At 40.0% G+C, this 24,338-nt stretch overlaps 1 protein-coding gene across 1 annotated transcript in view; it reads right to left on the reverse strand.

The window, feature by feature from the left end:
- HECW1 (HECT, C2 and WW domain containing E3 ubiquitin protein ligase 1) overlaps positions 1 to 24,338 on the reverse strand; it is a 2,794,797-nt gene that overhangs the window by 778,782 nt on the left and 1,991,677 nt on the right. Inside the window, exon 17 of the mRNA XM_044065592.1 lies at positions 2,783 to 2,888. Within this exon, the coding sequence (XP_043921527.1) occupies positions 2,783 to 2,888 (106 nt within the window). The remainder of the gene's footprint in view (positions 1 to 2,782; positions 2,889 to 24,338) is intronic.

Raw genomic sequence — 24,338 nt, forward strand, 5'->3', positions numbered from 1 at the left:
TGTTCCTCCCAAAAAGAATACAGGGAGTAAATGACAAGTCCTATATGGAATGTCTTAAACCCTATCCCTGTACTTATTCTTCTGCAGACTGCTCTGCTGCAGTCTGTGCTTAATCAACAAGTTATTGTCCCATCCCACACTGATGGATCTGCTGCACAGCCACAAAAGAAACAGCGTCAGAAATATCCAATCTAAGGACCTAAACCTCACTTGTGACATAAACAGTGTATGTTGGAGGGACAGGTATGTGTCTCAAAGATCCCCCCTTCTCTGGAGCAGGCTTCTTATCCATGTGAAGCACAGCTCATTCCTAACCCTATTCAAACATAACTTGGACAAGTTGCAAATTTACCCCTGGTTTGGCAGTTATGTTCCTAACTGACAAGGGCAGCCTGTGAACACTTGATGTGTAGAAGCCTACATCATAACTGTAAAATTCTTTGGGCTATTAACACATCAACAATATTTTGGTAAATTTGGGGTAAAATAAGCCGCGGTGGTACAGCAGTAGCGTTGTTACCTCACAGCAAGAGGTTCTCCCGTTCGATTCTCAGCTTGGCTTGGGAGTGCCTTCTGTGTGGAGTCTGCATGTCCTCCCCGCAGTTGGGTAGTGTTCGAAAGACATGCGTGCGTAAATGGGCGTACCTTCGTTGAAGGTTGGGCGTCGAGCTGGCACCTCGGTGTTTCGTAAAAAAAAAATCTACTGTCAATCATTAGCGGACTGGAGTTCTTCTGTGGCGACCCCTTACCGGGAAAAAGCCGAAAGACAAACAACTAGGCTTAAAATGCCTCTGCCTGGTGGCCTAGTAACCACATATGTACCTATGGATTTACGAACATATCAGGAACATATTCAGATTGTTTTAATAACTTGCATACAAAAGAGATTAACTTTTGTGTACATCACTAGAAATAAGAAAAATGGCTCAGATCCATCTAGTAGTATAACAAATGCATGGCGCATGGTGCATCTTCTAGTGACTGCAGCAAACCAAGTATATTAAGGTGTATCCCACTTATTGCATCATTAAGCAACCTGGAAGGCCAGCCAACATATAGTTTTGTTGTAAGAGTGACTGCTTGCCCTGCCACTGATTACCCTGTATTGAGCACTGCCTGTGCTCAACCACCCCACATCATACTAAGTGCCTCATGACTCATCTGATATAAATACAAATATAGCATTAGGGTTTACTCAGCCACTGTAGCTCCAGCTGCACAAATTCCAGTAACTCACATCCAGGGACTCTTAACAACCATTACCTCAACAACTAGCTGCTCACACTTAAACTCGAATGTGAGTTCAACTCTGCAGTTGCTGCATCAACTGCTCTGCTCACGTCCTAAGAGATAGATAGAAGCAAGTGCTTGTTGTGAAAATGTAAGTGGGGAAGGGGAGCAAGAAGGGTGCTATTAGGTTTAGGGAGTGGGACAGGGATTTTAGGTTAACGGAGTTATAGGGAGTTTAGGGTTAGGGAAGGAAATTGTGATTTTAGGTTTAGGGAGTGATCGTGGATGACAGGGGAAAGGGGATTTTAGTTTTGGGCACTGATTTACAGTTTGTGCTTAGGGAGGGAAAAAGGAAATGTTAATTTTATGAAACAATAGAGACTTTAGGGTAAGGGGGAATAGGGATTTTAGGTTTAAGGAGCTATTGTGAACCAGAGGGGAGGGGATTTTAGGTTTAGGGAGTGATCTAGAATTGGAGGGGAAACGAGGCTTTAGGTTTATGGTGCAACCGTGACTTTAGGCTTAGGGAATGGAAGGGAATTTTAGGTTTAGGGGAGGACTTCAGGATTAGGCACTGGGTAGGAGTTTTTAGGGTTAGTTTCAGGGTTCTGTTAGGGATGGCTAGCATTGTGGGGAACAAGTTACCGGGAGTTACAGCACTTGTCAAAATGAACAAGTACTAGTGAGAACATGTGTCTCAAGCCAATGTGTCTTGACCACATATGGTAGACTTGTAACATCATGACCACAGGAAGAAAGAAGAAAGGCAAGTGCTCTTTTGTTACTGATTCAAATCAATCAGGTTTCATGGGATGGGGAAAGGATGGAGAATGAGAAGAGTCAATTCTGATAAGTTTGAAGAATCACTCATAATCAAAGTCCTTTCATGTGACATCAGGTGCTTTATCAAAGCACTTCCTGGCACCAAATGAACATTTTTTTATCAAAACATTTTAGTAATAATAGATAGCATATAATGTTTCCTGCTGCTATTTTATACAATATCTGCACTAAAATGATACCAAGGAAAATAGGACAATCTGTTTTCTAATTTTATCATTATCATACTGACATTTTCAAAATAATGCTCGATTGTGTATCAAACTGCTTGGCTTATGATACTGAATGCATGATTAACATTTGACAAAACTAGTTTGTGCACCAAAATGATGACTGGATGTGCTGATGTTGCTACCCTATGGCACATCATTAAATGTTAATTCTTCTATTGATGATCAGCCCTCCATTTTATTACTTATAATCCATGCTCCCTGCCTTTGAAAGCAGAACACTACCCAGTCCAACTCTACCCTGACATAGTGGTTTAAAAAACGTTTTTCTCATTCAGATAACTAACTGGCTATATAAGAATACTGTAGTTTGGGGTGTACACTGAATACACATAAACAGGAGTATCAGCAGTCATTCATATTTTCATAACTGTCCAGCTGTTCACCTGGAGCCACAATAAGTCTTGTGCTGTATTTCCATGGCAGAACACTGCCTGGGCTTGTAGCTATAGACTTGTGTACTCTAAAAGAATTCTGCTTACCCAGTGGCACTGACTCCTGGTGGTGCTGGTTCCGAATGGCTGCAACCAGGCTGTTACCTGGCCTAGCTAAAAGGGATGCTCCCCTATTCCTTGAAACCTCTGATGCCTGTAAAACAGTAAATATTGATATATGTTACCAAATGAGGAACAGACTGTTTTCTCCAATTTAATAAACATGGTGAAATGCTTCTGACCAACATCTAATATCTCATATTAATCTTTCATTCTGTGTAGTACAGTTAAGATGCATCTGATTTGCACCTGGCTGCCTACTCTTCATAGCTAGGTAGCTAAAAGGGTTACACAAGCAGTGCATGCAGAATACCAGGTATGTTGTCTCAATAATTCTGCAACACATAGCCAAGTGCACGTCCCACTGCCACTTCAACAGTAATTGTCACACAGGTAACATGCGTACATAGACACACACACACACACACACACACACACACACACACACACACACACACACACACACACACACACTCGCGCGCAATCACACATACATGCAAATATATGCATGAAGCACAAAGTACAGCATATTGCTTAAAACTTTCATGACTTGTGCTACTTTGGGGGTCACATTATCAATGATGCCAACATGAACAAAACGTTTTAATAGAGAAAGGCTTGTTATCTCCTCTAATTTTATACTTTGTGGCTGGCTGTTTACAGGTGCACTAGAAAACTCCTAAATTTAAGTTTTTTGTGGCATGAAAGAAGTAATATAAAAACAAAGCAACAGCAACAACAGTTATTTATTTTGTTCTAAATAATCAAGGACACATTCCATTTTATAGTTCCTTAAATTATACCAGTAGGTAGAAACTGACAAAAATAGCTTTGCTCATGTCTTTATATATGTACTATTAATGTTCCTTCATCATTTTACATGGTTAAATGTAATTTTATAATTCATTCTGCCCTAACTGTATAATTTGGAAGTCATTCCAAGATTATACAATCTTTTTCTGTCACTAACTACCAGCCGGAAGTGACTGAATAGCTGTGTTCCACTATTCCGCTGGCTTCATAACCAAAATACTGGAAGTGAAAGTCAAATGCTAATGGGCCATGACTCTGAGAATATCATATGTCCTACACACCTCACCATGGTGTTGGTGAAAGGTGCACTAGCAAACTGAGGCCTGAAATGGTGTGTGTGTGTGTGTGTGTGTGTGTGTGTGTGTGTGTGTGTGTGTGTGTGTGTGTGTGTGTGTGTGTGTGTGTGTGTGTGTGTGTGTGTGTGTGTGTGTGTGTGTGTGTGTGTGTGCGAGCATATGTGTATTTGTGTGTGTCTGTGTGTTTGCCTAATTTTTTGCTAGAAATGTTTTATCAAAGAATAACCAGCTGGCATTGCTGCTATACTGCTGAGTAGGCCAAATCACCCGTCATCAATTCTTTACTGCTGTTGTTTGCTGCATGACCTCTATCACATGGTAGTCAAGCTGTGTCCACCTCCTCTCTTGTTGGCTGCTCATGCTGCCTCCTCCTTCCTTGTTGGTTGCTCATGCTGCCTTCTCCTCTTTTGTTGACTGATCAAGCTGCCTCCTCTTCCCTTATTGGTTGCTCATGCTGCCTCCTTCTCTCTCATTGGTTGCTCATGCTTATACTCTCTCTGGCTAGCTCTTCCAGAAGACAGAAACACTAGTCCAGGCTTAACCACTATGTGCAAGGTGTGGCAAAAGAATGGTAAAAGCAAATACTTAAAGAACCTCCGGTATCCCTACTATGTGCACAGAGCTAACTATTTTGACTTGTTTCTAATTTTTAAGCTAAGGCTTTTTTTTCTCCTTACAGTGATGTAATTTTCATGTAATTTTCCTTCACTGGTCTATCATTGACAAGTTACACTACTTTGAAATTAGGTTTCTTAAGTAGTTTTGAGACAGTGCTCAGTGATTTTTATTTTCTAAATTACAATTTTCATTTGTTTATTTATTTATTTATTTTGCTATCAGCATGCTCCTAGTTTTATTATTGTCTTCATGTGGATAATTTAATTGGAAAGGGAACTGATTATAGATATACTTGGTAATCCTTTCCCAACTCATGCAGTATGTCAGTTATTTGTATAAGGTTTCCTTGTCATTTCCTTGCCGAAATGTGAATCTGCATGTCATTCATTTGGCTACTTTGCTCAGTCTTCTGAGGTAGACAATTCACATTTCACAAACAAAGTGTGAGATGTCCATCCACTTTATAGCATTCAGTACTGTTTATTCTGTCCTAGAGGCATACATGTGTCACAGAAATTCCCACGCAAATTATGTCAGATTTCAGTCATCAAGAAGATGCCGCAATGTTGTCTATCTGTTGCTGCCTATCATGTGTAACTAACAGGTAGTCAATGGATTACAAAGTTATTACAGGGGAAAACTCTTGGATAAGATTCAATGAGATATTTATTATGTGCTTGTTCCTGAAGCACATCATACTAAATGTATAGGATAAACAAGAAAACATATAATGCTCAGCAGAGAACTAAATAAAACAAATGCATTAGGTCAAAGAGATATAAAGAAAACAAAACAAGAATATAAGTGGATAATAATCAAAAACTGTAGAAAGTCAAATTCCCTTAGGCACTGGATAGGAGGCTGCAGAAGTATGGAGTCTGATAAAAGATGGATGAGATATCAGAACTTTCTTCCCTAGAAACTTCCAGTAACCCTTTCCTAAAACCTAGGGAGGCAGAACACAAGGACTTAGCTAGACAGTAAGGAACAAAGACTTCTTTAGGTGTGCAAGGTGGAATATGCAGGGCAAATGCAGTAATGAACTTTGTAGGTGATCCTTGACGAAACTGGCATCCAGTTCAGAATCCATAGAACTGGAATGACATGTTGGTACACACAGCCATACTTCTATGTAGATAGGCTATGGAGTTCTGCATCAGTTGAAGAGGGTGAAATTCCACATTATGAAGCCCTAGGTAAAGGGAAGTGAACTAATTAAGGTAGATGGAAATGAGGGCCTGCATTACCACTGAAAGGTCCTGAGGAGGACACTGCTTAATTTGGGTTATACCCCTTAGATGGAAATATGATGACTTAACTATAGCTGATATGCAGTCCGTAAGAGTCAGTCTTCACACAGGACAACAGTAAGGTTTTTCAAGTTGTTCACAAACTCAGTAGTCCACCTCCACAGAAAAAATATGATTAAGAGTTGGACAGCTAGGGCCAGTTAAGGTGACGTGTATTGTCATGAAAACTATCTTAGTAGACTTAAGGTTCTGGTGATGACTTCAGCATGTTGTTGATGACTTCCTAATTATCTGTGAGGAAATTAACAACAGATGGGACTATATTAGAACATGGAAGTTTCACAACTTTGAATGTTCTAATATCAACCCCTATTCAGCGAACGTGGAAAACACTGAACATGCAGAACAGCAAATTTTTTTCCTACGGAAAAATTTGCTGTTCCGAAACACATACACACAACACAAGCACACCAAACAAACAGTAATCCACACACATACACCAAAAATCTTACATCTAACCCTACACTAAACTGTACATACACCACTATCTATCCACTTACCTTAACCCAAACCCTAACCCTAAGGTCCATCACTATCGCACAATCACCTCACCCGCGGCCTAACCCTAACTCACCTAACCCACGCCCAGTCGCACACTTACCTGAACCCGACCCATAACTTTCCACCACAGTGCTGAAAATAGCGAAGCGGCAGAAACGGACAACCAAATTCTTTCCCTAGGAAAAAATTTGGTTTTCAGTAGCTTCGCTATTTTCAGCATTTGCTGAATAGGGGTCGATATTAGAACATTCGAAGTTGTGAAACTTCAATGTTCTAATATAGACCCCAACAGATGTATGCTCCTAAAAGGAGAAATGTACATTAATATCACCTGAATAGCAGTGATATTGAAGATCTGTACTTCAAATGAGAGTGCCAAAGGAAGCATACACATGGAAAAAGGGCAAAAAAAAAAAAAAAGATGGAAATCTGTGGGACACTAGACTAACAAGACAGGAAGATTAAGCATTAACCTTAGACACTGCCAAATGTGTATGTCCTAAAGGGAAGGAAGAAAACTAATTCATGACAGCAGCAGAAATCCCACAGTAAATATAAATGTTATTTAAAAGACTGCAATGATCAATTGTGTTAAACAATGATGAGTGACCATGCTGTATCAGAACTAACTAGTAATGTGGTCTCTTGCCAATAGGAACACATTAATTACCCTGGTAAAGACAATATTAAAGTTATGTTTGATGCAAATACCAGATGGGAAAGGAATGTGAACCTTGTGTTCCTTTAACTGGAAATGAAGTTGTAAACATACAATCTTGTCAAAAAATATTACAATAAAAAGGAAGATTACAGATATGGAAGTAGCTATCTAATTTATTAAGATCTAATGATCTAACACAAATTTCTTCAAGACAGGGGTCACCAAAGCATTCTTTAATAAATATGGAAAAACCCCATAATTCAAAGGTGAAGAAGAGATAATTTGATATATAAATACCTAGCAAATGCTGGCAAAAGTACAAACCACAAATAATGAAATGGATCCTGGAAAGTAGGGAAAACAATGTCATACTCTAAATGGTAAACCTCACACTAAGTCCATAGCAGACTCATGTTCCCTCTGAAAATATATATGTCCCCTAAGCTTATTGTGGAAGGGAAAACTGACCTTAAAGACACCAGTGTAGCTATAAAGAACTCAGTGGTCAACTCACGTTCTTCTGAGAAGACTTATGTATAGGTGGACAGATAGATCATATTACACAACTTGTTCACTGCCCAAAACAGCATGATAGAGTGATTCAGTATAGTGCAGAAACACTGCATTTGTATGAGCTCTCCATTCATCAGAGGGCATAATTCTATAAAGGTTAAGATTTATTTTATTTATTATTTATTTGACATTTGTTGACTGGGTTAGTCCGACTAAGCTGAAGCCCTTTTTCAGCGGAGGCCTGGGGAGAAAAGCTCCACAATTACAAAAAATTAAGTATAAAAACATGTTTAAAAACAAATATAAAAACAACCAGATACATCAAAAATAAAAAGTGAGTTAACATAATATGAGGTAAATGATTAACAACCCCAGAGAGTATATGCATTTCTACATCATTCAAAACAAGCTGTACAATCTTTTCAGAGCATTTGATTTGAGCTACTAAGTAAGATGTGCAGTACAGTCACTGTGCAAAAGAGATAACATTTAATTGTAGGATATCAGTGAATAGAAGAAAGGTAGGGAGTTAGGTGAGAGGGAGGTGATGGGGAGATCATTCGAGGGGGTAGTTACAGTGACGGATTCCCTATATAATTTCAAAATACTGTTATCTCAAATGTCAGTATTTCTAAATTATAATAGTGAAGCCGGTAAATTATGAAACACTAGAAGTGCGAAATTCAAAATCCAGAAGAACTGATATTTTGAATTAACGCTTCTGCTGTTTCGGTGTGTGAATGGTAAGGTGTTTGGGTATGTATATGTGTGTATGTGTGTTGGTTAGGGGCTGTAGTGTATGTCAGTGTGTGTTGTGACTGTGATGTGTGTGTGTGAGGGAGTATAAAATGTGTAGGTGTGAGTTACCTTTGTGTGTGTGAATGTGCGATCTCGGAGTTAGTATATATACGTGGGTGTGTGTGTGTGGGGGTGCAGGGGGGCTTGCACCCCTGCTTATCTGCAGTGCAGGAGTTTATATTTGAGTTGGGGGGAAGTTGTGTGTATGCTTTTGTGTGTGCTGTGTGTGTAGTGTATTGTTGGGATTTTGAATTTCGTGGTTGTGTGATGTTCGGGATTTGTATGTTTCGGCTATGTAATTTCAAAATACTGAAATTCAGAATTTCAGTATTTCGGGATTACACAGTGAATCCACAGTGACATATCCATGTCTTGTTTAGGTAGTTTTTAATTGCAGTTTTGAATTTTAGAGGATGATTGATATTTCTGATATCTTAAGGAAGTTTATTCCAGGATTGGAATGGGGAGTAACTGTACCGGTTTTGCCCGATTTTTGTTTTAGGCTTGTAGATTTGAAAAGGGTTTTGTTCAGAGTTTCTTAGGGACTTAGGAGGGGAGTAAAGGGAGACAACTGAGGCAATGTTGGGACAGAAGGAGGGCACATACAAAATAGAATGAATCATTTGAAGTTGAGAGAAAAGCTGATGGTGAGGAAGTTGTAGCCAGTTTAACCTTCTAAGAGCAAGGCCGTGGTGCAAGTGGAAGGAATGGTCTGCTGCAAATCTAGCAACGTTATTGTAGGTGGATCCAAGCTTTGTGGGGAGAGCGATTTGAAGGTTAGTAAGGATTTGTGAGCCATGGAATAGGATGGGGATGAGGTAGGCATGGGATAGGGATATTTTGGCTTTATTGGTTAAAAATATTTATTTTTGGTGGGTTTTCTTAATGTTGTTTAGAATGTACAGATCAAATTTGAGGTGGTCATCAGTGATGATCCCTAGTAGTTTGGTGTGCGATTCAATGGAGATAGGGGTGTTACTGAGGGATGAGATAGAGAAGGAGGTTTTAAGATGGTTCATTATTTTGGGGATAAAAAGTGGGAGCTTACTCTTTTTAAGATTCAGTATTAGCTGGTTCTGAGTGAACCATTTTTTACGGATAAGAAGTATTTCTGTGTCATTGTATTTAGGTCAGAATGGTAATCAGCTATGGTGATAACCATGAAGTCATCAGCATATTGCACCAGTGTTGTCTGTGGGCAAGATGTATACAGTAGATTAGTAAAGATGTTAAATAGAAAAGGGCCAAGGATTGAGCCTTTAGGTACACCCATCTTGACTGGCAGAGCAGAAGAAGTAGGAGAGAGCGATTTAACAGACTGAAGGTGGTCTTTAAGGCAACGAGCAAACCAAGAGATAGTGGAAGTGGAGAGGTTTAGTTCCGAGAATTTGTGCAGTAGGAAGGAGTGGGAGATAGTGTTGAATGCCTTTGAGAGATCTGGAAATAGGCAAATTTATTATGGTCTCTGGCATGGGAAATGGTGTTTATGAAGGAAATGAGAGTGGTGGAGGTGCTATATCTAGGTCAAAAGCCATGTTGAGTGGGGGTGAGTAGACTCTCTTGTAAGAGGAAGTGAAGGATTTGTTTGTGTACACATTTCTCAAGAATTTTGAACAGGGGGGGATAGAATTGCAATAGGGCTGAAGTTAGCAATTTCTAAGGCGTTACCTCCCTTGTGGATAGGTAAGGTAAAGAAATGTTTCCAGACAGTAGGAACTCTAGATTCAGTAATAGACTGGTTAATGAGAATGGAGATGGGAGGAGCAAGAGAGTTAGCAGCCTTTTGGAGGAAGAGTGGTGGTAGATTATCAATGGAGGGGGAGCAGGGTTTAAGCTTTAGGAGTAATTATTTAATGTAATTGGTGGATACTGTTTTCAGAGAGAAGGCAGGGCAGGAGTCGGTGGAAGTGGGGAGAATGAGGGGGGATTAGAGTTTAGGTTGGAGTTGGTTTGAAAAGTCAATTTGCTGCTGGTGTCTACAAGGTAAGAGTTGAAATTAGTGGCTGTTTCTAATGGTGTGTTATTAGGGCATGGTTGGGGGGATGAGGAATTTGGTTGATGGTGTGCCAAAATGTCTTTGGGTTAGTAAGGTTAGAAGTTGAAGGGTTATTATAGAAGTTCTTCTCCTTTTATGTATATATATATATATATATATATATATATATATATATATATATATATGGATTTATATATGGATTTGCAAGGTTGCAAAGTTCTTTATAGTGTTGGAGGTGGGAGAGGAGTTTAGTTTTGGGCCAGATTCTCCAAGCTTTGTCTCATTTTTGCATTAAGGAATGGGTGGAGAGTGTAAGCCAGGGGGATATAATAGATTTTACTCTAACAATTCATAAGGGAGCTATGAAGATAGGTGAAGGCTGCCAGCCTAGTCAGATAAAATTTTGTAGGTAATTCTGTCATCTGTAAATATTAATATAAGCCACAGGCTTGTTCTCTTAAATGGAAGAACATGCTGTTAGATGTGGAACTGCAAAAATGTAACAACAGTGCACTCTGCTGTAACAAAGCTGATAAGTCAATTCTTTGATGTCAAAACTCGGAGCCGAATTGTCTAGATAAAGGCATTCTGCCTACTGTTTTGAGGCCAGAGTTAATGGCTAGAATTTGCATGTATAATTTATTTTATTGCTCTGGCTTTCTGACCAGCTGCAAGATCAAAAGGGCTATTTACCTCTGAGTTCTGTTAGTCTGGGAACCAGAAAGAAATGATGTAATCTGAAATGAATCAGTTGTACTGTGTTATCAATTTAAGGACAGAAAGAATAAGGGCATTTGAGAACTTTGTCTTGAGAACATCCAACACACCACTCTGCCTGTGTCTGTTTGTAAGTAGGATCTTAGACTTAGTGTTTCTCTTAGAAATAGCTAGGAATTAGGAAGATTAGACTAAGTGTTTTTCTGTGTTGATGTCAGAACTATTCTACTGTATTATTTTATGCATTTTTGTGTGTCTCATCTCTTGACTAGCACTGTGTAGTAAGAAGTATTGTCTTGTGTTATTATTTATTATTAAATATTTTTAAACATTTTAACTGTGGCTGTTTTGTGCAGAGATAATTTAATCTCTAGAGTACATTGCATGTATATAGTGATACTGTCAAAGTCGCTCTAAATAAGCCCTGACTGTTCAGTTACACTTACCATTTGGATAATAATATTGCACAGTATAACTGGACACCCTTTCATAAGGGCCTTTTGGTAGCTGATAAATATTAGTGGGTGGTGGCAGGTGGTAATACTGTATAGTCTGGAAAAAAGGGGCACAGCTGGAGAACCTGTGCCAGCCTTCCCTAGGAGTGTCTGTGTGGTTGTATATAACTCTTATCTCAAAGTGTGTGTGTGTGTGTGTGTGTGTGTGTGTGTGTGTGTGTGTGTGTGTGTGTGTGTGTGTGTGTGTGTGTGTGTGTGTGTGTGTGTGTGTGTCAGCTACTTGGGCAAGGACACGAAGCACTGGTTGGACAGAGAAGGTGCTGGAGGTTTGAGCTTGCCCACTAAGCTGAGATCTGGACCCTATAGCTGTGGCAGTGGGGAGTCTTATTGGGGACCTGGAGAGAAAGGGAGAAACCAGCCCCAGACTGACTGTGATCTCTGTGTGCTCTTAAGAGAAATTGTACTTTACTGTGTGTGTATTTATTATCATTTCCCTATATGGATGCCCCTCATTGCTGTTAGCGGTGAGGATTGAGGCTCCTTGATTGCTGGGCCAGGGCACGGGCATCACAGGAGCAATGGAGTTGAGAATATTAAGGAATATGGAATTGAATTTTTAACAGCATCATCCAGGGGTAGGTATTTAGGGAAGGACAAGTTAATAGCTGAGAGGGTTGTTAAGCATATTTGAGTTGAAGTTGGACAGGTTATGACAAGCTATGAATGTATGTGGTCTTAAATAGTGTGCTGAGAATTTGAGTACTTTGACTGGGAAGTGGTTGCTGAGAGCATCAGGCACTGTCTCTGGGAAGTGATATTTATAGGGATGTGAGACTAGAATCCAATCTAGAAGACTGATAAAATTAGATGATTTGTTGGTGTGGGTAGGAGTGGAGATTAAATGGGAGAAGCCATGTAGATTAATATAGGAGCTAGGTGTATCTGAGGAGAGGACTAGCCAATTAATGTTGTCATCACCTAAGATGATGGTTTCATTAGGTAGATACTGAGTGAGCCAGGAGATAATATTTTCTAGTACAGGGATATTGTCATTGGGGGGTATGTAAATTGCAGCTATGGTTAATACATTGTGAGCACTGATTTTGCAATTAGCAATTAGCAGCTCAGCTGGCAAGGTAGAGGGGGTAGGGATGGGTAGGGGGTAACAGTGAAGTGGTTAGAGAACATAAGAGCAACTCCTCTACCTTTTTTCTGCATTCTATCAAGTAGTAAGATGTTGTAGCCAGAGGGTCGGAAGTCTTTGTCAGGAATGTGGGGTCTTAGCCAGGTTTTACAGAGAGTTATGATATCAGGAAAGTGATGGGACATCCAGGCATGGAATTCACTAACTTTGTTTACAATACTTCTGAGTTCATGGAATATAAAGAGAGGTGTTTTGCAAGAATTACAGGATGGGGAGAGGTGTGGTAGCTGAGCACTGAATTAAAGGAAGGAGGGTTTCCAGGTCTAGGGTTGGGATGAACATCACCAGATTGGAGCAGAATAATTAAAGTCGGAAAAGAGTTAACAGGTGTGGGAGAGAAAGAAATAATATTTTACCTTCCTTTTGTGGAAGATTGAGGGGCTAAAGGGAATTCTGATGTTAGGAAAATGGGGAGAAGTAGGAGAGTTATGTGTAGCTGTCAGAAATGAGTGAGGGGGTTGTGGCATTACTACAGGATAAATAGCGGTAGGTGACTGATGGAGAGCTTTTAGTAGAATATTGTAGGAGGTGAGGTTATGTACGAGGATAAGAGTAGTAGTGGAGAGGAAGAGCAGAACAAGTTGTGGGCTAGTATGGTAGAGGAATGGGATGGGTGGCATAGAAGAAGACAAGATGATTGTCATAAACAGGCCAGTGTGCCTCTATTTACCATCCAGCCTGTGCCTCCTAAGCATTTGAAGCTTGGCATCAATCCAGAACTCATGAGGGGTAAGAAGAATGTTAAATACACAAAGTGGGGGCAAGTAAATCCAGACAGGACCTTACACTCACATTATACACTGTGAAAACTTTTGTCTAGACTGCCTGCAGGTGGACAATAAGAAAAAACAGTGGAAATTGGGAACAAATCTGTCAACAGTTACAGCATTCATATGCCTGTGTATTTAATCTAGTAGGAACTGAAAGTTCAGGACTTCCTTAAGTACTGTAGGAAGTAGGGATTTTGTCTGAAATGACTGTGCTAATTAAAAATGTCTCACTGCTGACTCATTGCAAGACCCCACACTGGACTGACTTCATATAAAAAGATTTTCTTTTTGAAGTCATCTCAGCAGTTGAGTAACTTAGTCCCTGATTTTTAACTCTTAGAATATTCAGTAGTTTTCAGGGAGAACCCTAACTAGAATGGGACATAGGGGGCAGCTGTCCAAAGCACAAGCTGTCAGGAGTTGAGATGAACATGTACTGATGGTGAGTTATTATAGTATAGGCATTTCTTTATGAAATCCAGAATATTGGCTTTCATAAATTAATGCCCATACTGCATTCGTGGTCCTGGCTAAAGTGTTCAATGTGCTGTGAGTTAGCTGTAGCAAGCTACTTATTACTTTTGTCTAAAGCAACTTGCTACAATTTCAGAGGAGCAGAAGATTTTTTTTTCTGGTCTTCAACTTTGTGGAGACTTTTTTTTGCTGCCAGTTTGGGAAGTGACTTAGCTACTTAAAGTCCAGATGAGAAAAGAGGGAACCCACTGCCCAGAGTCTGAAAAGTCTTGTATTTGAATTTTGACTGTAAGTTTTTGTATCTGCTAAATGGGCATAAAGAAGGAGACAGCTTACAGCAAACTTCATTTAGTGGTAGTGGCAGACTCAACTAGATGTTGGATAGTGTTTTACTTTGCCATCTGTGTTCAAAATTTTATTTTACAGGAAGCATCTTATTCACAGCTCAGAATCCAGGCAAAGGCAGTGGGCAAAATGAAACAGTGTGAGTTACAGAAAAGGAAGAAAGTGTGAGAGAAAAGCAAAAAGGGGTGAAAAGAAAGAGTAAAAGCATTGGCAATGTGAGAAGGAATGTTCATTCTTGATTAGATGCACGTGAGTAACACTGGGGTTGTCTCAGTCCTGTAGGCCAAGGTCAATACTACATTTTTTTTTTGGTAAAAAGAAGGAGAACGATCTTGACAATATTCATCAGAAATTTGGGTAAGTATGCAATCAGCACAAAACAGACCAGGGGCAACAGCTGAGGTTTTTAACCCCCTCTACTAACCTGTAAGGCAATGATGAATGCTGCTACTGAAATAAATTATGTTTATTATTTAGCCTATTTACAAATTAAAAATGTTCTATGTGAATACCTTAAGTTAATGCCTGACATTTGTAGGAAAAAAATTTAGAAAATATACAATAACAATGTCATTGATTTCACTTTAGAGACAAGCACTTATTTTACTAGGAGACTGATTGAATGTCAAGTTACTTCTTCTAAAACATGGATAGACCTTATGGTAAGGAGGAAATCACTCAATTTTTTGCCTGAGGTTGACAGAGATTGTAATTTTGCTCTGAAAATGGACAGAAAGGCTTAAATTTATCAAGCCAGCACAACACAACTGTACATGATAGGTTACCTAGCACTACACATGGGTATAAGGGAACCTAGAGTAAACCATTGCAGGAGATTCCACAGGCAAAGTGGGAGACACTGGTTTTAGCACATGCAAAGGTTTTGGGGTTAGAATGATATTTCTAATGTAACCAGTTAAGGCATGTATTGTCCAAACACCCACAGTGATAGGATGGGGAACAAAAGCTGTCCAAGACAGGTATCCAAGGTAACATAATTTGAAATAATGGCTGTTCTAACTACAAGGACCTGTACTCTATGCTTTTGGAGGGGAAACACATCATTGCTAAATGGGATGCCGTATCAAACTTAACTATTGTTAAGCCTGCGATTGCTAAAAGGAGTAACAGTTGCTCAGATAGCATATAAAACATAGGGCCATGGAAGGATCACTTTTTCAGGTATCACTGGCTAGAGTATATTTGGGCTGTGACTGGGGCAGAGAAACAAGCACGTGGCAGTTTTTTTAACATTCTTGCAGATATGTTGATAAGACATGATGCTGCTGATGTAGTGCCTTGCATGCATGCAACTGTATGCAGCCAGGCATGGAGACAAACATGTGGGGAGAACAGCAGTAAAGAAACTTAGCTAGTACCCACATCTGCAACAGAGGCTGGAGATCTGGACAATGTAAGGAAAGCACTGAAGCAAGACTGAATCTGAGTTACAGCTGACAAAGGTGCTTGACTTCTTTTGGTAACTGAACTGGGAAAGATGATAAAGAAAGAGTAGAGTCAGGCAGAAGTCTTGGAGCCTTCCTTTATAGGACTTGAGAGAGGTAGCTAGGATGGCTTCTGATTTTCAGTTGTAGAGAAGTCTATAAGCAGGCTAAAATATACTAAACACAGTTTCTCTTGTTTGTTTTTTCCCCTTTGTTTTATTCTGTAGCACCCTACCCACTACACATTGCCCATCACTGGGTCTTTCTCTGTAAGGGCTGGAGCCAGCAAGGAGTTTAAGGATGTCTTTGGGAATCTGGCTGTCACACCAACTACCAAGGAATTTTTATTTATGTCTTACTCCTTACCCCCTCCCCAAGGTCTCTTTTTGTTTTTATCCAGAATATGGGTGTGCAATAGGGAAGTACTCCGCAGCAGCTCAGGCAGTGTCCCCATGCTAATCCTTCTCAGGAGTATGCCCCATTCTTCACACTTCCCTAGCCTTCACTAGGAATCATGTAGGGAATGCCCTTGAGACTGCCCTCTTTTGGAGGGCAAAGCCCAATCCTCTTCTGCTGCTCTGTCAGTCATTTGAGCATCTAATCAGTCTACAGTTGGCCAGACTGAAAATAGGGCTTTATCCCTCTACACTCCTGAAGCAGCTCATTGCACACAGAGTTGACCCCTGAAAGGAGAGAGAAGTGCTGCAAGATTTGTAAGACCCACGGGTCTACCATTAGGCACTTCTGGCCAATGATATTCTTTTTTCAGGTGATAAGGGCATAAAGCACTTAAAAAGGAGACATATATAACATTTCTATTGGCCGGTTATTGGAAATGAGAAGGTATGCAAAGATGTGTCAGTTCTAATAAAAGGTTTGCAAGGCAAGAGAAAAAGCCAAAATTGCTTTGGTGCTTTTGTCCAATGTTGAGGAACAGTTTTAGGGGGAAGTCATGGCCAGTGTCAGGTTTCTTAGTACACCAGGTACCAAAAGTAAGAGTAATATCTTGGTGGTGGTACACTGCTCTACTAGGTATCCTGAGATGGTAGCTTTATTCTCAGCTGGGGCATAAACGATGGCAAATGCTTTGTTAGATAGCCTTTCTCCCCAAATACTTGCAGACAGAGAGGCAAATTTCATGCCATACACGTTGAACAATTTGTGGAAGCATTGTGGGGTAAATCTGCTCACAATTACTGTCTGTTAGCCAATTAGAGAATTTAACTGTTTTATTAACACTATGCTGACAGTATTTGCAGAACAGTTTAATTGGGAGTGGGAACAGTACCTGCCTCATCTTCTTTTTTGCATACAGTGAGGTGTGCCAAGAGTCCACAGGATTTTTAACATTTCAACTGCTTTACAGTCATAGGGTATGGAGGTTCCTTGGTTTAAGTCATGAATTTGATTCTGCAGAGTGTGTTGGGGGAATGAATGCGATTATCACAGGTCTGTTTTGGAATATGTCCTAAACGTCATAACAGGCTTAGGAATCTCACAGGATTGGTATAGAGATGTGGTACATGAGCACCTAGCATAAGCACAACAGCAATAAAAGTTCTGAAATGACAGCGCAGCTATAGCCAAACGATGCACCATTGGATAGAAGATTCTGGTGATTATTTCTGATGCACAGAATAATCTGCAGACAGCAGGCGAAGTTCATTTTATTATTATAAGAAAGGTGAGCAACATTAATTATTCTGCACAGTTATAAGACAGGAGGCAAAAGCAAAAATAGCATGTTAACATGATGAAGGCTTAGTATAATACAAATACACAGTAGTTCAGTACATGCAGTGGGTTACAGAAGGAGTCTGAGGGGTTATCTTGTGGCAGATCTTCTCAGTGAGGCTCAGTCTGACACCTCCTTTAAGGGAAGCTATCCCCTACCCAAGTTCAGCAAATCCAAGCATTGCTATAGGAGTCTGGGAACATATTTACTGCTAAGCCAAAGTGTAAACACACACGCACACACACACACACACACACACACACACACACACACACACACACACACACACACACACACACACACACACACACACATACACAGGTACACAAACAGACCCCCCCCATACACACACATTGCAGAGCCTAGAGCTCCTTATACTGCTTCTTCACACTGGTGGCTAAAAGGTATAAAGCTCTGGCTATGGACCAGGTAACCTGAATTTAACTAGTGATTCTGGGACTTCATGGTGTCGGTAGTACAGGATGAGTATGCCCATCCTGAGGGAGATAGTAACATAGTGCTAGTGATGCACTGCCATATATTCTGTGAGGATGGGCTGTGACACAGATGACTGATTGGTGAGGTGGGCATTCATCACACCAAGCCATCAGCCTGTGGTAACCTTCATTTCAAGTGCTTAGAGTCATGAATCTAGAGAGGGTAATGCATTTTTGGTGTCTGCAGTGAAGTGGGTCATACATCTTTTGGTCCAGGAGTGCAGTCATGGCTATCATAGCCAGGATGCTGGCAAAGGGCACAGGCAACCCTCATGGCTGCTTGTATGACAGTTCCTCTTGATGGCTGTCACTACTGTGGCCTTGGGACCTCCCCCACCATGAGGAAATTAATGTATTTAAAAGGTTCCCTATTAGAAGATTCTTTCAAATGCGTCTTGGTCAAACTCAAAAGCCTGGAATGGCAAAATATCGCAGCGGCTTTTAAGCAAATTCTTTCCCTGGGAAAGAATTCACTTGGCCGCTTCATTAATTTGTCGTTTTCGGCACTGTAGTGTGGTCTTGGAGTTGGTATATTTAGGTAGGAGAGTGTGGGGGCCAAAGCCCCCCACTTAATGTAATGTTTAAAGTGTTTTATTTATTTATTCATTTATTTTTTTTTGTTGGAACAGTGATTATTTTCCCTTCAATATTGTAAGCTTTTGCTTACATAGGGTCGATTAATCACCGTTCGTTTTTTTAAGTGTTCGGTGATCTAATATAGACCCATTTAAAACAGTAGATGGAAGCTTGATGCTTACCAGGAAGAAGATCAAAAGCAATCCTGGAAAAATACTAACCTTATTTGGGGTTAGAACACAATGGCTATCTAGGCAACTTTGTTTAGGGGAAATTACTAGGATTTGAAATTATACCCTAGCAAGAAAGGAAGGGGCAGGACTTTTTACCTAATACAGGATGACGGATCTGTCAAAAATGAGTGCACTATCTGAATATTTCCCAGTACTTATTCATTCCAAGACCACCTTCTAGAACTTCTTCAAGTAAAGTAACTCCTGCCTTTTAAAATCATCTCAGCACTTAAGTCAATCTGTGTTTCTCCATTTGGAGTGTTCAGCGAACTGCAGACGGCAAAAAATACATCCTGTTGTCCATTGTCTGTATACTTATATCTATGAATAACGTGAGTTTTTTGCAGCTGCTAAATTAATGTAAAAGACAGGGATAGACAAATTAATGTCATGTTCATTTAATGGTGGTGGTAGAATCAGCAATTTATTACACAGCATCTTTTTTGGCTTCTGTCTGTTCAAACTTTTTTATTATACACTTCTTTGTGGAAGAATATACTTGTCTATATATTTAATTTTCAAACTGTATTATCTGCTTTCTTTAAAGTAAAGAATTTCTTTATTCAGTTTTGAAAGCTTGTAGAGACCTGCTTACTGATTTATAAACTGCTGAATTATACCTGTTGACGTCTACTTGTGAATAGAGTGACAGAAAGAAAGTAACTGCTTAGCTAATGCTGCCATAAGTTAACAGTACAACTTCCTCATTTTAAGATTGTACAGCAGCTATGATCATGGTGTGCCAAACTGGTACTGCTGATGACAGCATGTCACCATAAAAGCAAGAAGGGAAAATGTGTGTGTGTGTGTGTGTGTGTGTGTGTGTGTGTGTGTGTGTGTGTGTGTGTGTGTGTGTGTGTGTGTGTGAATTCAAAGCATTTTTCTGCTTTTTGCCCTATGCTGACTGCTCACCAAACCATCCTTCAATCATGATCAGACCATTCTGTCCTACAGAAGTGAGAGGCACAGATGGGAAGCCATCATGCAGGCAGCCATAATAGGTCTGTGTACTTTCACCATCATCCCAGTAACTGAATGGGGGGTATGCATTGGTCCTAACCCAACCTTGGTGGTCACATGAGTACCTCCATCACTGCAGGGACTGCCTATGCTCCAACAACCCCTTGCATGTATGCATGCATCCATGCATGCTCCTTCCTATGAGGTAACAATGGCTACTATCACATGCATTGATGGCTTCAGCCCACATCATCCATCTATTGGCTTAGTACTATGAGCAAAGCCTATTCTTTGACCTGGAACATCAGTGAATCAAACAGGAACCACCTCCTCTCCTTAAACATAGGCACAGAACTATTATCCTCCCCTGCCAACTCAATCAAGTTCCTCAGTCAATGCTCAGAGTCAAGTGACTTGGGCTGCTGTAAGAACTTTATCCTGTTATGTCATGGAACTGGCATGAATGAAAAGCAAATTTTAGGGAAGATACAATTACCGGTAAGCTAGCAATGAAAGGCAGTAGATGATACTGAAGTGGGCAAATTCCTGTGAAGCCATAACACAATTTTACAGCTATTGTGTTTAGAATATGTGAGTATGTCTCATGTTCAGCATAACTCACAGCCACACTGTTAATTTGCATTATTCTGCTATGTCATCTGTATGCTATGTAGGGCCATCATTGACTTAATACTTGGTGGCAGTGGTGTGGAGATTAAAGCCTATGCCATGACAACAGGAGGGGTCAACTAATGCATTTTGAAGTACTCATGTGGATATTCACCTGTGTTTGTCAAGAAGGGTATCTTTGTTTGGGGAAGGGTTATCCTGTGCAGCAGCAGTGGTAAGCTGTGGTATATTGTACATGTTAGTGCCATGTTCTAATTTGTTCTAAAGTGGAGCAACCCAGTTCAAAGCAAGCTGAAGTAACCTAAAAAAAGACGTGGATACGGGCAGAGGAAAATGATACATTAAAGTTAAGTAGTCTGTGGGTGAATTCTGCATCACCATCTGTTAGAAGATGAAGCATAGTGAGGTTATTCACACTATAGGTAATATATAATTATCGACCATGGGATAGATAGGTTAACTGAAGCACCAAAAGGGAAGCTGGCTAGGCTTAAAATGGCCTTCACAGCCAGCTAGCCTTATACTTTTTTATGAATCTGTTAACTATTTATTATCTGAATGGCAGTGCTTTAAGACAATTGCATGAGAGTGGGTTTGGTATGGCAGTTTAAATATAAGGTTGATGGATTACTGGGTATGATGTGTATGATAATTTACATCAGAAATATATGACTCAAGTGTAGTAAAGCAGTGCAACAGCTGTAGTAAGAGAACTGAATGGAGATGGGAACAGAGTTAGTAGTATCTGTTCTGTGGATAGTTAGTGTGAGAAAGGAGAGTGCCAGAAGGACAAAACATGGCAAATGTGAGAGATAGAGTAACGGGAAGAGTCATGATGAATCTAAGGATTTGGATGAGGATAAGAGTAAAAAATTACAAACATGTTTAATAAAATCAGTATAATGTCATGTTCTAAAGCAAGTGTTAAGAAACAAACATTTAGAATTGGATATAACCTCTTTACCATATGGAATACAACATTGTACAATTTTTATAGCTTCTTCTTCTTCTTCTTTTGGCTGCTCCCATTAGGGGTCGCCACAGCAGATCAACTGTTTTTTTTCCCCCCCCTGTCCTCTCTCTCTCTGTCACACCAACCACCTGCATATCCTCTCTCACCACATCCATAAACCTTATCTTAGGCCTTCCTCTTTTCCTGTTACCTGGCAGCTTCATCCTTAGCATCTTTTTCCCAAAATACTCCACATGTCCAAACCAACGTAATCTTGCCTCTCTGGCTCCTTCCCACCTGGGCTGACCCTCTCTGACCACTCTAATATCTTTCCTCTATCTAATATACTCCTTCCTACACCTGTCCATCCTCATCAATCATGCCTCGCTCTGCAACTTCTGCTTCTTTTGTCTTTTGTTTTGTGCCTGCCACTGTCTCCCATATAATATATATGGTCTCCCTACCTACCCTCTTGTAGACCTTCACTTTTACTGGCCCTACTACTAATTACTCCTAAATTACACTCTTCTCACCCTCCACCCACTCCCTCCTGTACTCTTCTCTTCTCTCTTCTTCCACACTCCATTACTGAACTGTTGATCCCAAGTACTTAAACTCATCATTCCTTCACACCCGTCACTCTCCCTGCCCCTCCACCCATTCCTCTATCCTTCCTCTCATTCACACACATATATACTGTCTTAGTTTGCAATTTTTTTTCTGCATTTTATTTTGATGATAAGGATAGCCTCCTGAAAGTTTTCCTCAGAGGTGAAAATCCCTATCATGGCATCATGAAAGACTGAACCCACAGTACCTCACTACCTAAATTAATGTATCAACTGCTGTGTTTCCATGTTAATTAGTAGTTCCTGTCTTCCTAGAAAGGCAAGTTCTCAATTAGCTCTTGCAGATGGCACATCTCACACTGAATAACAATGAAGTAGTGAAACCACAATGAAAATATGAGGCAGCTTGTCTAAAGAATGTTATTTCGCTTACCCATAATGTTTTGCAGTTGTATGGAAAGTTTTGCTGAGTACCTACCATTATGTTATAATGTAGGTGTGGCTATAAAGACAAAATGAGCAAACAGTATAGCTCAAAAGCCAAACAAACACACTATAACATTTGCTTTGCCAAACACTTGGAACTTTATCATGAGGGTTAGAAAGGGAAAGTAAAACAAAGATGCTTACAAACATGACCAATACACTTTAATATATGTGAAGAGTAGTAATGTAGAGTAGAAAGGAGAATACTGAGAAAAAAAATGAGAAAAGTAAAACAAAAGTTCCATAGGAGTAAAGCGTAATAACAAAGGGAGGAGGGCTGAGGCAGTTAAGTGTAATAGGTTTGTTTTGATTGGTTGTTTGAGAAAAGGGTTATGTGGAACAATATGTTAAAAGATGGACTAAGTTTTGCTGTGAGGAGTTTGTGTGTGTGTGTGTGTGTGTGTGTGTGTGTGTGTGTGTGTGTGTGTGTGTGTGTGTGAGAGAGTGATAATATTATTAAAAACTGTGAGTGTTTTCACAACTGACCATTTACAGGTATTGCCCAGGTAGCTGAGATAACTTATACTATGTTTTACTGCTGTCACCAGTAGAGGTAATATGGGGGAAGGGAATAACTGTACGTTAGCGAGGCAACTGTATGGAGAAAGGATTAGATCAGGAGTACTTTGTAAAGCTCTATCTATCTAAAGAAACTGGGAAGAAAAGCAGAAGCCAAAACTCTCACCTTTGACCAGAATTTAGAGTTGGAGGCATGGATTAGAATATAAAAGAGAAAAGGGAAAAGGGTGCAGCTAAACTCTCACACTTGACCTGGATTTAGAGTTGAGAAGAGTGTGTTAGGAAAGAAAAACGCATGAGTAGGAGGTGGCCAAAGCTCTCAACTCTGAGCTTTTGTTAGATAAAGAGAGGTAATCATCTGTTAATACAGATGGGGGAGAACTATTAGAAGAAGGGAAAATGTAGGTAGCCATTCACACCTTTGACCTGAACATACAGAAAAAAGGTGCCGGCAGAAGAAGTAATGGAAATTACACACAAAGTTCAAGAATGAATATAGTATAGTTGAGAGAGAAGGGTGGAGAGTAGTAAAGAAGATAGGAGTAAAATATTCCAAAGCTATCTACAGAGTAGGTAGAGCCAGACTGACAGTGAATGAAAATGTTATCCTATATGCTAGTCAGGAAACTGAATGAGAAAGGTCATAAGAGTGGCTGTGTACGTGATTAAGTGCAGGTTAGGGAACTACTTTAAAATGTCTTTTTATGTTTAAGTAGGAGAACATTCTTGTAGATAAGGGCATGCAGCTGCTGGCCTCCTCTTGGCAGCAACGTGGACTGTAAAGGTGATCCCTCATGTCTGCACTTCACTACTTCTGAATGCAGTACAGGCTAATCTATCCTGCAGTGCTATACTACTACTACACTGTGTCTACTAGTCTGCAGATGGAGGCCTTGCACACACTACACAAGGGATTATGGGTGCTCAGCAGTCAGGCATTGCATCTGCAGAGCACTACCTCTCTTATCGGTGGTGGTACACAGCACTGTTACCATGTGAGTATTGAAAGACATCCTAATATAGTGTAGTGACTATGTTACACTTTGCATTGTCAACTATCTGTTGTGGAGACATATGCCACATAGTACTACTCACTGCAACATCTGACAGAAAGGTAATTTGTATAGGGAGCACCGTGATTTAGCTGTGGGCATGCACATGTGCACTGTACATTTACTGTATTGTGAGGCAGAGATGTGTTTACTACGTTCTTGGAACTGTACATGATTTCAGGCAAGTTGTACTACACAGTAGCACTTTAGTGCCCTGTTTTTTGTGTCTTGAGGATGTTGCCTGTGATATATGCTGGCCAGTGTCCATCCAGCCACATATATATCTGAATGCTGTACAATATAACCAATCCTGCATACATATTCGTATAGTACTATTTTATCAGCTTGCATAACGGTACATATGTTAAGAGGTTACATTGTATCTCTATGTTTGTAAGTATGTGTGTGTAGTTTTGTCT

Source organism: Protopterus annectens, chromosome 3.part0, assembly GCF_019279795.1.
Source record: "Protopterus annectens isolate FY-2018-M chromosome 3.part0, PAN1.0, whole genome shotgun sequence".
Lineage (NCBI taxonomy): Eukaryota > Metazoa > Chordata > Ceratodontiformes > Protopteridae > Protopterus > Protopterus annectens.